At 43.3% G+C, this 13,875-nt stretch overlaps 2 protein-coding genes and 1 long non-coding RNA gene across 11 annotated transcripts in view; 2 read left to right on the forward strand and 1 right to left on the reverse strand.

The window, feature by feature from the left end:
- The first annotated feature begins 203 nt into the window (after window positions 1-203).
- On the forward strand, window positions 204-7,624 carry rnf6 (ring finger protein (C3H2C3 type) 6). 2 transcript variants are annotated; one of them, XM_031740328.2, is made up of 4 exons: window positions 204-305; window positions 1,338-1,493; window positions 1,599-1,763; window positions 3,659-7,624. In XM_031740328.2, exons 2-4 carry the CDS (start codon window positions 1,352-1,354, stop codon window positions 5,503-5,505), a joined length of 2,154 nt encoding a protein of 717 aa, XP_031596188.2. In that variant the 5' UTR covers window positions 204-305; window positions 1,338-1,351; the 3' UTR covers window positions 5,506-7,624. The 2 variants fall into 2 exon arrangements, with proteins under 2 accessions (XP_031596188.2, XP_039472995.1); XM_039617061.1 differs by lacking the exon at window positions 204-305 and adding an exon at window positions 790-1,036.
- Window positions 7,625-9,418: 1,794 nt separating this feature from the next.
- atp8a2 (ATPase phospholipid transporting 8A2) overlaps window positions 9,419-13,875 on the forward strand; it is a 50,334-nt gene continuing 45,877 nt past the window's right edge. For 2 of the 8 annotated variants that reach the window (XM_039617051.1, XM_039617052.1), the window contains exons 1-2: window positions 9,419-9,720; window positions 11,916-12,023. In XM_039617051.1, coding sequence (XP_039472985.1) covers window positions 9,678-9,720; window positions 11,916-12,023 — 151 coding nt within the window. In that variant the 5' untranslated portion in view covers window positions 9,419-9,677. Of the gene's footprint in view, window positions 9,721-9,846; window positions 10,628-11,743; window positions 11,828-11,915; window positions 12,024-12,068; window positions 12,106-13,875 lie in introns of those variants that run through there. The other 6 variants (XM_039617055.1, XM_031740323.2, XM_039617054.1 and 3 more) reach the window with 5 other exon arrangements.
- On the reverse strand, window positions 10,496-11,949 carry LOC120441720. Its single transcript, XR_005614227.1, has 2 exons — window positions 11,849-11,949; window positions 10,496-11,762 (listed from the first exon to the last, which is right to left on the reverse strand). It is a non-coding gene; the product is annotated as an uncharacterized LOC120441720 (long non-coding RNA).

Below are 13,875 nucleotides of genomic sequence, written 5' to 3' on the forward strand. Positions count from 1 at the left end.
GTAATCTTACTAACTCACATTTCTGAGAAAAATATTTTGAAGTTTTAGATAGTATATTTGATAGTATAGTATAGCTGAATAAAAGTATAGCAACTTTATAAATGATGCTTTTACACTGACATTCACTGCTGTCACCTAGGTCAGCCAAACCTTGAGCTTAGCTTTGATGTTATGTTAGGTAGGAACTATTATAGCCGGGCATCTTGTTTTTGACCGACGCTGTAGTGCAGCACCGCTGGTCCCATCTTGATTTGAGAGAGCAGAGAGAGCAAAGCGAACCGTCCATATTACAGCTGCCTCGTCAGGTACGAAATTCTTTTACATGCCACTGTCATCTCTTATGAAAGTGTGTTAGGGTTAAGTGATAGGTTCCGTGTACTCCCACTGCTTGAGAAAACGTTCTGTCATAATAAATTATGATAAGTTAATGAGCCTCGTAGCTCGCTGGTGGGTCGGCTAGCGGAGCTATGTGGTTGTCGCTAACGCTGGTTGTGCTAACGAGCTAGCGCTGAGTTAGTAGCTGAAGCATTGCGCACTTAAATGGCTTTTTAAATATCCACAATTCTAATTGTAATGTTGAGCCAATGTTGTCGTAATCGCTACTATGTGTCAACATCTCGATTTTGTAATTCTCTAATAGCGCTGACGAGATTCTTTGTCTTTCACTGTTTGCCCTGCGTTTACATGGAGGAAGCCTCCCTTTCGGTTTATCACGGCCCGCCTATGTTCAACGCTGATTGGACGCCTGGCGTGTCCGTCTTTGAGATTACGCCGCTGATTGGTGGCTAACCAGGATGACAACGCCAGTTTTGTTGCTTTATTCCGCTGCCTTCAACATGGCCTTCCGTGGATACTGTTGTCACTGCGTTAATGTTAGGTTTCGTGATGACTGCTTCATTGTTACACTACCCCTTAGATTTACCGTGGTAGGGATTTAACTGAGCATGGGCATACATATTAAATTTGATGAATTTTCGGCGCTAACCTCTAGGCTAAACGTTAGCAAGATTAACGTAGCCATTTCCATTCTTTTGCTGTAAGTGTTTCGACAGAAAATGGATGGCGTTGATTTAACTGTTGCCCTTGGGTAGAAATAGTCACTCAAAGACAACGTTGAGCAAACAGCTCATATTTGCACTGTGCTTTGCGCTGGTCTTATTTATAGCAACTGCTCGCTATATAACAGTTTGATCTTTGCTTGTCCATAACCGAATCAGATGACCATTAGCTAACACATGACTTGTTCATCTGCAACATATTAGAAAGACAAATATCTACAGAGGGTAACTTTAAGTGACAGATCATCCGTGACTGACTCTTGCTTATTTGTCTGCCAGCACTTTACACGGTGATGGACCCTCCTGGTGGGGGAGATGAACGGCGGAGGCAGGCAGAGCGTCTTCGAAGGGAGGAGGCGTACTATCACTTCATTAATGAACTGAGTGAAGAGGAGTACCGTCTAATGAGAGATGGCAACCTGCTGGGCACTCCTGGTAAGGAGGGGCACTTGATGCTTTTGCGCCATGTTGTTGTATCTGTACCCACAGTTATTTTTATTGTACAAAAAACACAAAGCCCATGAAATATTTGTTTTACAGGGGAGGTGACTGCTGAAGAGCTCCGCCAGCGTCTGGATGGAGCAAAAGAGCGTTTGTCATCTCAGCCTTCTACCGAGCAGCGCTCACAGACTTCTGAGTCTGGAGAGCAGCAGAGCAGCAGCGGTGAGGGAGAAGAGAGAGGTGCTGGAGGGAGACGAGGAGCAGGTAGGAAGGACTTCTTCCCTTAATCTTTCCAGATCTGGCTTTTGTGATGTTTTGTTTTATGTTAAGCCCCAAAGTCACTTTTGAGTTAAATGGCTCTGTGGTATAGTGGTAGAACATTCACCTTACATGCAAAAGATCTGTGGTTTGATTCTGGGGTGAGAAGCAGACCCAGCTGTTCACCATTAGCTGTCGTTTTGGCTGGTTATGCAACCTCGTGACTTTTGTAACCTGGCAGTTTGCAGCAGGGTTTAAGATAAGAGTTTACAGTATCAGTAGAGAAGGTCAGAGATTCGCAGATTATACTTAGGGAGATGCTGCAGCAGTTTGAAGAGATGGAAAAAATTTTGCTCTGGATTTATTTCAAATGTCTTTACTTTCAGTTTTGTCTACTTCTCTTCCTATATCAGCACTAATGTGGTGGTAGTGTCTGAGTCACGGCACCTATCATTCATCAGAATACAGCAGCAGCTACCTGCGCCTGTCCAATGAGAGTAAATAGAAGTGGCTATGTGACAAGCACTGGTGAGGTGTGAAGTCACAAACGAAGGGGTATACCGGGGTCTTTAGGGATCCATCTGCTGTGGTGACCCCTAAAGCTGCGTACACACTGGAAGCAATTCACAGCAATGTGGCGACTAGAGACCCTAGAAAGTCATCAAAATTCAAGTGAATAAAGACAAAATGACTGCTGGGGAAAGGAAGTAGGTGTCACTCATGATAAACCGTTGTCAACTTTCAGAGGAGTAAATGAACAGACGAGTAATGAGATTGAAGACTACCCATGATTGACATATGACCTGGTAGTAAACTTATTAGGGGCTTACCGAGGGAACTGGAGCTTAGAATGTCCACAAATGACTGGCCATCAGCTTCGAAGCAATGTCCAATGAACGAATCATTTCATATGTGTACGCAGCTTTAGGAAATAATGGAGCAGCTTTTACGGCCCGGCTAGGGGTGGCCAGACCATAACATAAGGGTGATCCATCCCTATCTGACCCCAAGCAACACATCACACAATCAGTACTTTTTGACTGTGATTTATTTACAATAAGTGAATTTAAAAACAAAGGAAGGGAGCGAATTAAAACTTCGGGGTGGACCTAAGGCCAAAATAACAAACAAAGGGAGCCTATCTCAAGGATAAATCAAACTTACCTACTCAAAAGAATTAAACCAAACGACAGCGACTTACCTTCCTAACTAACAAAACAGGAGAAAACTCAAACAAAAAGGCAGTCCACCCCTACATGCTCCTGCATCAAACAAACATAGCTAAACAGGGAACACAAAGTCTGCTGGTTGGGATTGGCCGAGGATGAATGAACGGCCGTCCATGGCGGTGTCTTCCTATATGTTGTTCCCCGGTCATTAGCCAATCCGTACGATCCGTCCCCTGGATGCACCAATCACGGAGAGGCACCTGCACACTCAGTTACATATTAGACGAAATAACGACAACAGTCAAAACACAGCCAAAAGTTACTTAATTTTTGATTTAAAAAAATCAAAAACACAGGACAGGAAAAACACAAACTAATCTTTAAGGACTTGCTTTGGCAGCAAAAAAAAGAAAAAGGAAAAAAAAAGGACGACAAAAGACAGGTTTCATAATATGTTCTGTGAAGGTCTTGTATTTATTTTAAACCTTGCCTAAGCTGGTACCAAACAAGACGGCGTGCTTTGTTGAACCGTGTTTGTATTTATGTTTTAGCCTGACAGTAAATACAGTCTAAGTACTGGTTTTGAATAGTTTAAAATGGCTTTCATATTGTTGCAAGAGAACAAAAGCAAGATTTCTGCTAGAGACCTGTGAAAAGAGAAGTAGATTTAATGATTTAATTTACCTAGTCGTAACCTTTTTTTTTTTCTTCTTTTTTTTCCCCTTCCTACAGGGGCCACAGAACCTGGAGCAGAAACTTCTAATGGTGACTCATTACTGGAGTGGCTGAATACTTTCAGACGCACTGGTAATGCTACTCGCAGCGGGCAGAGTGGCAATCAGACATGGCGTGCTGTCAGCCGGACCAACCCGAACAGTGGAGAATTCCGCTTTAGCCTGGAGATCAACATCAACCATGACCAGCCAGAGCCAGGGGAGCATAATGAGACTGTGGATGCCTCAGACCCACCAGTGACTGCCCCAAATACATCACCCTCAATACGAACTGCTTCCTCCTTTTCAAGCTCTCGCCCTTCAACCACGCCAAGGCCTGCCCCGTACCCTACCCCCCGCCCAGCCATTAGTAGGCGGGTGCAGACACGGCGTACACGCAGCAGCACTACCACACTTTCCATGAGCCCCCCTGCACTTCCTCCACCAGTGGCGTCCTCAGCTGCTACTCAAAGGAGAGGTGGCACTTTGCACTCTTTAACACCTCCTCCCAACGTTCCAAACCCTCCTCCTGATCAAACTATACCTGTACAACAGCAAGCCTTGAATGTAGAAGGAGAGCAGGGGCGTAATGATGCGCCTGCTTCTATAGACTGCCCCCGGGTGTCATCCCAGTCTGCGACACAGGCTCCAGCAGCGGGACACGAATCCCGTGGCAGTAGGACTCGATCGCATGGTCGCACACGCAGAGCTGCATATGGAAGTGGGCTTTCATCGCGCATGTCAAGGCGAAGTCGTTCCCCTTTACACAGAGTTAGTGCTGCTACTACCACTCTGCCATCCAGTAGTGATTCCAGCAGCTCATCCATTAATACTGTTGAATCAGGCAGTGGCACAGCCTCTGTGTCAGTGGAGACTGGAGAGGCTGCGTCAGAACCTGTTGTTCCAACGGAGCCAGCTGTAGAGATGGTTGAACGTGAAAGTGAATCACAAGTAATAGGAGCAGGAAGTTCAGCAGTGCGAAGACATCCGACCATCATGTTGGACCTGCAGGTGAGAAGGATTCGACCTGGTGAAAACCGCGATAGAGACAGCATCGCCAGCAGAACACGATCTCGTGCTCGCGTTGCTGAAAATACAGTGACATTTGAAAGCGACAGTGGTGGATTTCGACGCACCATTTCTCGCTCTGAGCGAGCTGGGATTCGCACCTACGTCAGCACTATTCGGATTCCTCTGAGGCGTATCAGTGAGACAGGCCTAGGTGAACCCAACTCCACTGCCCTACGTTCAATCTTGCGCCAGATCATGACTGGATTTGGAGAGCTGAGCTCCCTAATGGAGACGGAGGCCGATTCTGAAACTGTTGCACCTAACCATTCAGATCCTAGTGGTACAAACGGTAACAACAGCCCAGGCAGTCGCCTGAATACAAATGAGAGTGCACCTGGCCAGGTTAGTACAGGTGGGGTAGTTCACGAGAGGGTGGGGCTGGTGGGAAGTGATGAGGACCAGAATGGGCAGGCCAGGCTCGGAGGAGTAGTGAGCACCACAGACGGACGGCCTACCAGCAGAGACACCAACAACCTAGTAGAGAACGGTACTCTACCCATTTTGCGGCTGGCACATTTCTTCCTGCTCAATGACGAAGAGGACGATGAACATCCGAGGGGCCTGACCAAAGAGCAGATTGACAATCTATCGACGCGTACGTATGGTCAGGCCAGCCTGGAGGGGGAGATTGGTCGAGCCTGCAGCGTCTGCATAAACGAGTATGTCCAAGGCAACAAGCTGCGCCGCCTGCCCTGCTCTCACGAATTCCATGTCCACTGCATCGACCGCTGGCTCTCTGAAAATAACACCTGCCCCATCTGCAGGCAGCCTATACTTTCAGTGCATCATGACTGACCTATTATCTCACAAACACAACTATCCCGCTCCTGGCTCCCTGAACTGAGCAGATCCAAGTGGGCTTTGCATGTACATAGCGCTTTCATGGTTTAATTTCTTTGATTGCTCATTGTGTTGAAGAAGGTTGAACCAAAAGTGTGGAATAAGAAACTATAAATGCAGAGAATAAACAAAACTTTATTTTTTTAGACCTTTGGTTTTCAACAACTCATTATTTTATTTTCTTCTTCCTGTGACCTAGTTCGCTTGACTCTGCGATGACGCTTCAGAAACTTGTCTATAGAAGGCATTGATGCTTATTAAGGAGCTCCTGTAGCTGCTGCTGAATAGTCTCACTTTAAATCTTTGATGTCTGACACGCAGCGATGTCTCTGTCACGACTGGACTATACAAATCACTTCTAGGCTCGATTTCTCTTCCAGTATAGGATGTAAATAACTCACCACTGCTTATATTTAAGGGTTTTGAAGAAAGCTGCTCTTCACATGCGATTTATTCTGAATGGAAGCAGGAAGCTTAGCTTATTTTAGCTTCATTTTTCAACATCCATTTTAAAGTGTCCCATTACAATTGGTTAGGAATTGTTTGATTTCTCGGGTATAAATGAAACATGTCTTTAATTTTGAAACTATACTCTGTCCATCTAGTAATATTTGTTTAAGCCCATAAGTCCCATATAGTCAAAACATAGAAGTCATCCATTAAAATAACCTGCTAAAAACAGACACTTTGAAATCATTAACATTAGCCATATGAGCAGCACAGTTTCAATGAAATGCAAAATGTGATAATCAGGAATTCAGACTTGTCAGTATGAGTTGTGCAATGGAAAGGGGAAAAAATAGTATTGTTTGTTTTGCTGTTCATTGTTTACATTGTAACGCCTGAATATCCTCTCCACTTAAAGTCTTGTTAAGAAATTGATGTTTTTTCTTGGTTCCTGTTTTTAGGCCCACACCTGACAGGACCTTTGTCACGAGGTTGCGTAGTTAGCCTCTCACGTGGAATTAAAAACAAAAAGAAAGAAATTGATTTTCAGTTTTTGAGGTTCTCTGGCTAACTCATAAGTCTTTATTCATGAGACTGGTGCAGGAAAAATGTTTTTTCGATGCTGAACTTGTCCAGAAATGCTCTGCTAATGAGAATCTGTTTACTCATTTTTTCCCCCCTGATTGGGTCTGTGCAATGGTAGCTAGCTGTTTAAGTTTCATTGCAAGTGCACACGTGTGAATAAGGCTGTGCTAGTAATATATTTCTCTTTGCTCTTTATTGTTTGTTTTTACATACCATGGACAAATGTTGCATTTCTAGTGTAAAACAGGTGGGATATTTAGCTGAGCCACCCAGTCAGCATTTTCCCCACCAGTGTCACTTTGTACATCGGTGATTGCACAAGAGCTAGTCTGCCTGTGCAGTTAACACATCACTAACAAAACTGCAGGATTTGTGCAGTTTAGTCTGTAAGTATGTCTGAGCGTGTGGTAAGTATGTGCGCGCGTGTGTGTTTGGTATAATTATGTGTGTGTGAGGGGGGGGGAAAGGTCCGGTGTACCAATCATACCTGGTTCTCAGAAGGCTTCTCTCTGGTGCATGTTCACCTTAGAGAAAATTGTGGGCAGTTCAGGAGTAACTATTTATTCTGTTTGTATTTAATAAGATGGAAATCAACCTCTGAAATATGAAATGTTACAATGTGATGAGAGTAAATGAAACGGCTATGATGAACATGTTACTATGTAATAAAATGAAGACGGTTTTCTTCTCTGCTCCTTAACAGTGTAATAAAATGCCGCTTTGTTATGCTGGAATTTTTGCTGTATGGATGTATACGGTTAAAACTGTCTGCGCAGTGATTCAGGCCGGGACACCATCCCATGCCGCTCCTTAGAGGATATAATAGATTAATCATCAGACTTTAAATCAAACAACCACCACCAAAAGAATTCACTTTGATCTTATTGTGATCTTACAAGTGTAATGAGGAGAGTAACTTAAAAAAAAAAACATACAAAAAGAACAGTTATTGAAATAATCTGTGTTAAGATATGAAAAACTAAGTTTGAACATTGTTAGTTCTGTTTTCACAGCTATGCCATTAAAATGTACTATGAACACACACGTATCTATAAGAGATCATTTGCATATGATTATTAAACAGTGATATACAATAAGCTGAAACTTCCCAATATTTTTACACTGAAAAATCAAGCAAAAGTATCAAATTTCACACGCACCTTCAGCGAAACTGATCGTGAGCTACATCGATGTAAACCATATATTTGATTGGCACTTTTGGCAAGTTTTCAACTTCTAGCTATTTTCACATTTTTATTTCATCGTATTTATTTTTCTATTACCTACTTCTTTCCTCCGTGTTTTCATTTTGTCTGATAGACCTGTTTACCTGGTTGCCTTAGACAGAAAGCGAAAGAGAGATTACACGCGCTTATTTATGCGCGTCTTTGGCGTGCGCACCAGCGTTTCATGGAGACGCAGAGACTGTCTCCGTGACGTGCGCTTCTTCGAGGTTCTTAAGCAAGCCAGAACCACCCTCAGTCCTCCGGGAAACGTGGCTGATGTAAACAGACGCACTGGCTACCAATAATCTGATCTATTTTTAAGGACCTTGTTAAATCTAAACTTCCACTCAGCACTTTTATTTGACCTAAGCGATAAAAGCATAAACAATTATATAATAATATATGAACTTTAAAAAAGTACGAAAAGTGGAAACAAAGTTGCTGAGAATTTCTAATAACAAGCGCAATCTTCTAAAAGACTTAGCTGTTTGTTCAGTAAAATGTTTCTGGCTGTATCTTTATGTATTTATCTCACACTGAGCCTCTAGAGACCGGGAGCGCTTGCGCATCTTATCCTCATCCCATGCGCGCTCCCGTGGCTTGTCTGAAGCAGTGTCGTAAAGCCAAACGGAATACGAACAAAAATGTCTCGCTTTTCCTTCAAAATATGAGCTTATTAAGCGTTCACTAAGACCATTTCCAAGAAAAATAAAATAGCATAAAAAAAAAGAAAAGAAAATATATTGTGGAAAAAGTGGCTGTTTTCACAATGTAACAAATCTTTACAGTATAGATATACTGTATATAAATATATATGTTATACTATATAAGATATATATTTTTTATTTATTTATTTTATGCCCCTTTTATGTCTCTATGCTTTATATTTTAGACACAGAAAGATGCCAAATGATAGTTGGCTTTTAAAATAGAATATTGTGAAAAAAATGATTTAAATAATTTTAAGTGTTTTGTGTGTGTATATATAAAAGAAAGACTTTTATTATATCCATGTGACAATAAAGCTTTGAAACTTGAAACTATATTTTGCTATTAGCAGGTTATGTAGCGTGACAGTTATTAGTTTTTGCACTGTTTTTCTTTACTTTAAAAAAATCGATTTATTTTGTATCCTCTTGAAACCCGAGGAATAAAACAATTGCCAGAAAATTGCCAGAAAGTTATATAGTTTTTTTTTTTTTTTTTGAAAATGAAGGGTTTATTGAACCATCTAATTAAATTAAAAAAAGAAATTAAATATTAATTTCTATCCTATTAATTTTTATTTTTCATTTTATTGCCCAAAAACTTATTGTATCATTTATTTCGGTTTTTCATTAGGGAAAAATCACACGGATGACGTCTCAAAAACAGGTGGATGAAATACGATACACTCGTCTTTATAGAACCAGAATCAGAATAGGGTTATAGGGTTAAATAACCCGTTTTCCCCTATACAGGACTTTGCAGGTTTAAATATGCTTCATAAATAAAATTGGACTGAATGTACCGAAAGCAGAGGCAGGTCACCGTTTAACCGCCAACTTAAGCGTTAATTGATGGGCAGATGTTATTAATCCGGTTTATTCTAGTCTAATGTAATTTTATTTTGAAAACACTGACCGGAAGCACCTATTGTGTCTAGTCTGATACGACGCTGGAGCAGGCTGCCCTCTACAACACATCGCCGCGGTTTGACCGAGAAATGATGATCGCTGAGGAGCTGCAGCAGCATCGGCGGCAGCGGCGACCGCAGCCCGGGCCCGTGCAGAGCGTCGCTCCCCTGCTCCCGTCTCCGTGAGCCGTGAGCATGACACCGCTCCGGCCTCCTCGTTCTAACCGCACCGACTCTCGTTCACCGCTCGCAAGATGTATTTCAACCGGAGAGCCAAGAAGATCCACAGCGAGGGAGGTAAGCAGCACGAAGAAACGTGTTATTTAATCTTTGCACGACCCGGGTTCCGCCCGCCGCTCTCTGCTGTCACCCATCACTGTGAAGTGAATCCACTAACGGGCCTGTCCTTTTTTCTGCATTCAGCGGCCTGTGTAGAAAATCATGCGTATTTGATATGTGCTTGGCATAATAACGGGGAACCGTTTTATTCGGGACTGCGGCATCTACACGGAGGGACATGCCGGTGTTTATCCTCCAGCCTCGCTCATTTCTTGGCACCGGATGGGAATGCAAAGGGCAAGCAGACTGCAGGTGCCTTGCTTCAGGTCTCATTTAGAATAGCCTGGGATCATTATGGAGGAGCCAAGTGAAGGAATTTCTGATGACCTCAATAGTATTTATCTTCCACGGGTTAAATGTGTGACCTCATCAATAAATATTGACTGCCTTGTGTAAATATGACCTATGGCCTTGTTATGGTGTTATATAATTATGCTGTAACAGATTTGTGTGCCTCCTGTGCTGCATCATAGTGTCCGCGATTGACTCTCAGAAAAAAAGAAAATGTATTAACCTGCTTTTACTGTGATTGAAAGCGAAATTTTAGAAATATAAGGTGGCAAATGTTCACCCCAAGCGCCTGCAGATCGGTCCAAGAACAGCCTATTAGCTCTCCGACTTAAATACCACGTGACCCTCTAAAGCGCGCTCCTTATCTCACCTTTACCTCACCCTTAAGGCCACAGCGTGTTGAGTTTTAGTGTTTCACACGCTTGTGTTGAATAAAGGGATGTTTCAGTCTTTTGCTCACGCGTGAATCTGCCTCATGCAACAGGACGCAGCGAACCTCCGTTCATGCGACAACCTGCACTGTCTCAGTTTTTAGCAGGAAAATGTCCTCATCAGTTAACAAGCTGGCCAGAAGGTGAGGATGCTGAAACAACCTGCTGCATCAGATGATTTCACACATGGCAAGCAGACGCTGGATTGGATTGTCCTGGAAAAGAAGAGCACGTGTTCGCCTCATCCAGTGGCTTTTAATATTGACCGGCACATATTGTCAGGCTGCTCTGCTGTTGCGTGTGTATCTGTGTGTGAGTGTGGCTGCATGCCTCTTGCAGCTTCCAGAAATAGAAAGCAGGGTAAATTGTGAGCGCCAACTGGGCCATACTGTCTTCAGGCCAGAAGTTCCACATATTTATTTGTTGTTAAAAAAAATGCATTTCCACTTTTTACAAGCAGAAGGTCAAATAGTTAAGAAAGTGACATTGTTCCTGTTTTCTAGATCCCACCCACCCATTTATTATTTGTATATATAAATATGTTTTAAACTGAATATCAGGTGGTCTCATGATGAATTTGTTACCTTATTTACACTGTGATTTTCAGATATAATCCTGCAGCTTTTTTTGGTTTTGTGGGGTCTAAAAGTTGCTTTAAAGCTTTTATACTTTAAACACAGGATGGTAGTCTAGTCAACGTGTGCATGTTTCCGCCTGGGTTCCTCACGGTGCTTTTACTGTAATCTCTTGAAGCCTGACCGCTTGATTCTTTGCTCCAATTAGCGAGCTGCCACATGCCTGGCAATGACGTCTGTAGCTGCCAGTCTGTCACATTTATTTACACACATTTGCAAAGAGAGTTATAGTTTTAACTGTTTGTATTTAAGAGGAGCCTTAGAAATATAAAGCATGTGTGCAGTAGTGAGTGCTGAATAAAAACATTCTGCTCCATTTGATTATCAGTGTAAGGCCACATTTTCTACTAGTGTTGATGTTCTTTCTTGATGTGAGTCATGGAGCTCAGCCAACTGTCAACAATACATCTGTTTAGGGAAGATAATGACTGGTTGCCATGGCTGCCAAGCTACCTAAGATACCATTTAGGAGATAACAGGGAGGCCCAGTAAGCTGCTGAAACAAGGCATTTACATGAAGTAGCCAGGAGGAGGCACTCCTGGGCAAGCTATGAGGGTTTTGGTCAAAGCGATTTCTGAGCAGCTGTTCGGGCTTACATCCATCATATGCTGGCATGAGTCTCATCTCAGCTGTTGATGCTTCCTGTGAAAGGCACATAACAAACAAATCATCTGGGTAGTCGCTGACACATGGATGTGCTGTGTGAGGTACAGTCTGTGTGTACTGACTTGTTGTCTTGTGTGTGTGTGTGTGTTGTCTTCTCTCGCCGCGGCCTCTCTCTCTTGGCGTCCACAGAGCAGTTAGTGTTGACCACCATTAGGCAGGAGTCTCCTGAGCTGCAGGACCCAGGCCAGGGCGCCGGTGCTACCATGCGTGCCCGCCTCGCAGACAGGTTTGACAAAAGTGAGTTTGCTCGAATTAGACTGGATGATGCTCCCATCTGTGTCCGGACTCCCAAGGTGCATGTGCCAACGGCTAGGGGCAGGTGTGTCTCAACCCCCGGCCCTCAAGAGCTACAACATTGAGTTACTCACATTAGGATCTCAGGGTCTTTGCAGAAAAGGTTATGACATGTTATCACTGTTGTGGGCTGATCATCTGTAGCTCCTTGGGGCCTGGAGTGCGATGAATGCTGAACAGGACCCTCTCACTGCATGTGCTCGTAGATATTGGTGGCTTACCTGTAGCAGTTCATGCTGGTGAAGACAAAGCTATATGGGGTCTTTAAGCAAGTGCATCTGCATGCTGTAGAACTCAGCACATGCACGCATAGATATGGCATGCCTGAACAGAGCATGTAGAAGAACACCGCTGCATGCATGTAGGTACGACTCTGGGTTTAGAGAGAAGCATGGGAGTAGCTGCATGTTGATGGGGTTTTTTTATGTTTTCTGGCTTTAAAAGATTTACTTTCACCTGTTTGTGTGTGTGTGTCCATAATGCAGTGTCAGTGTGTGTGTGCATTTGCATACATTAGTTTAAGGTGTATGAGCGTGTTGCAATTGCACCTGTGGGATTATTAGGTTATGGATTAGCAGCAGGTGAAGTTGCAGAGCAGACACAGAGGGGATTAGCACGCTTGCTCACTTGGGCCGTAAGAGGCTTGCTCGCCTTACTTCCTACTCTGTCACAGTGGCAAATGGACCCACTGGGAATGATAGACGCCAGGTCTCCCGAGACCTGCAGATAGGGCGTGCAGGTCACCTAGGAGAGCGACAACAGCCATGGGACGCAAGGGTCGCCTAGGCAGACGGCGCTCTGTCGGTAATGCTTTCCTGACTACATCGCCATTTTATTGTTGGCTGGATTCAAAGCATGTGGGCGAAGATGTGTTTTTTTGTTGGTTTTTTTTGCTGAATGTCATTAACGTTAAATGGGGAGGGGGGAGTTGGTGTTTAGCTCAAGAACACTTTGACAGGCCTTCTTGCTGTAGAGGATGACAAATGGAGGTTTTGCTGTTAAGGGATGAGCTCAGACACTTTCCTGCCACTTTTTGAGGCAGGGATACCAACCACAAAAATAGAGTACTTTAATTTGCATTGTACATTCAGAGAGTTTTTCAGATAATGAAAACACAGAATGAGCCAGAGAATCTGTCCCAAGTGTGGCTTGTTTGGAGTGGAAGTTCGCCAACCAAGGATAATTGTATTCTGCTATAACTGCTGTTAATTAGTAGCTATTATCTTTTTGGCTAATTTCATTTCTGAGCTGAGCATTGTGTCTGTATCAGGCATGATTGGATTAAATGCGCAAGCATCTCTGAAGCTACATTCGTGCCATTTCAAACCCTATTCTGACAGGCAGTGAGGGACACTGCTTGACAGTGGCGGACTTGAGTGAAAGCTGGGGCGCAGCACCGGGGCGGAGTGTCTGGTGAAATATGCTCTGCCATACTGGAAAATGTTGATGAATTATGCAGCTCGCATCTATGCATTATTTATAGCCTGGCCAGCTTTTTAAACTGTGAAATTTTGGCACGAGGCCAGATCAGATTGGGTTCAACCCAAACCCACAACAAATTAACACTGTGTATTAAGATATTATGAAGCTTATGATAAATATTATGCTTTGTTTTCCCATCTGAGGCCATTTGTAAATACTGAAACATCACATTTTGCCTGTTAGCTGTGCTAAATGTGTTTGGCTTAATCGCCTTCTCATGACACATGTATTCTCAGCAGAGAGATGCGTAAAAGATTATCAAGCATCGTTACATAATGGATGTACGTTTTCCTCAGAGCGTATGATTGCTCTG

This window comes from Oreochromis aureus, linkage group 9 (genome assembly GCF_013358895.1).
Source record: "Oreochromis aureus strain Israel breed Guangdong linkage group 9, ZZ_aureus, whole genome shotgun sequence".
In the NCBI taxonomy this organism is placed as follows: domain Eukaryota; kingdom Metazoa; phylum Chordata; class Actinopteri; order Cichliformes; family Cichlidae; genus Oreochromis; species Oreochromis aureus.

What these genes read in the sequence shown, in the direction of transcription:
- rnf6 (XM_031740328.2), top strand. Translation starts at nt 1,352, where the DNA reads ATGGACCCTCCTGGTGGGGGAGATGAACGGCGGAGGCAGGCAGAGCGT. An exon ending in CAACCTGCTGGGCACTCCTG is followed by an intron (nt 1,494 to 1,598) that starts GTAAGGAGGGGC and finishes TTTGTTTTACAG; the next exon opens with GGGAGGTGACTGCTGAAGAG. An exon ending in TGGAGGGAGACGAGGAGCAG is followed by an intron (nt 1,764 to 3,658) that starts GTAGGAAGGACT and finishes CCCTTCCTACAG; the next exon opens with GGGCCACAGAACCTGGAGCA.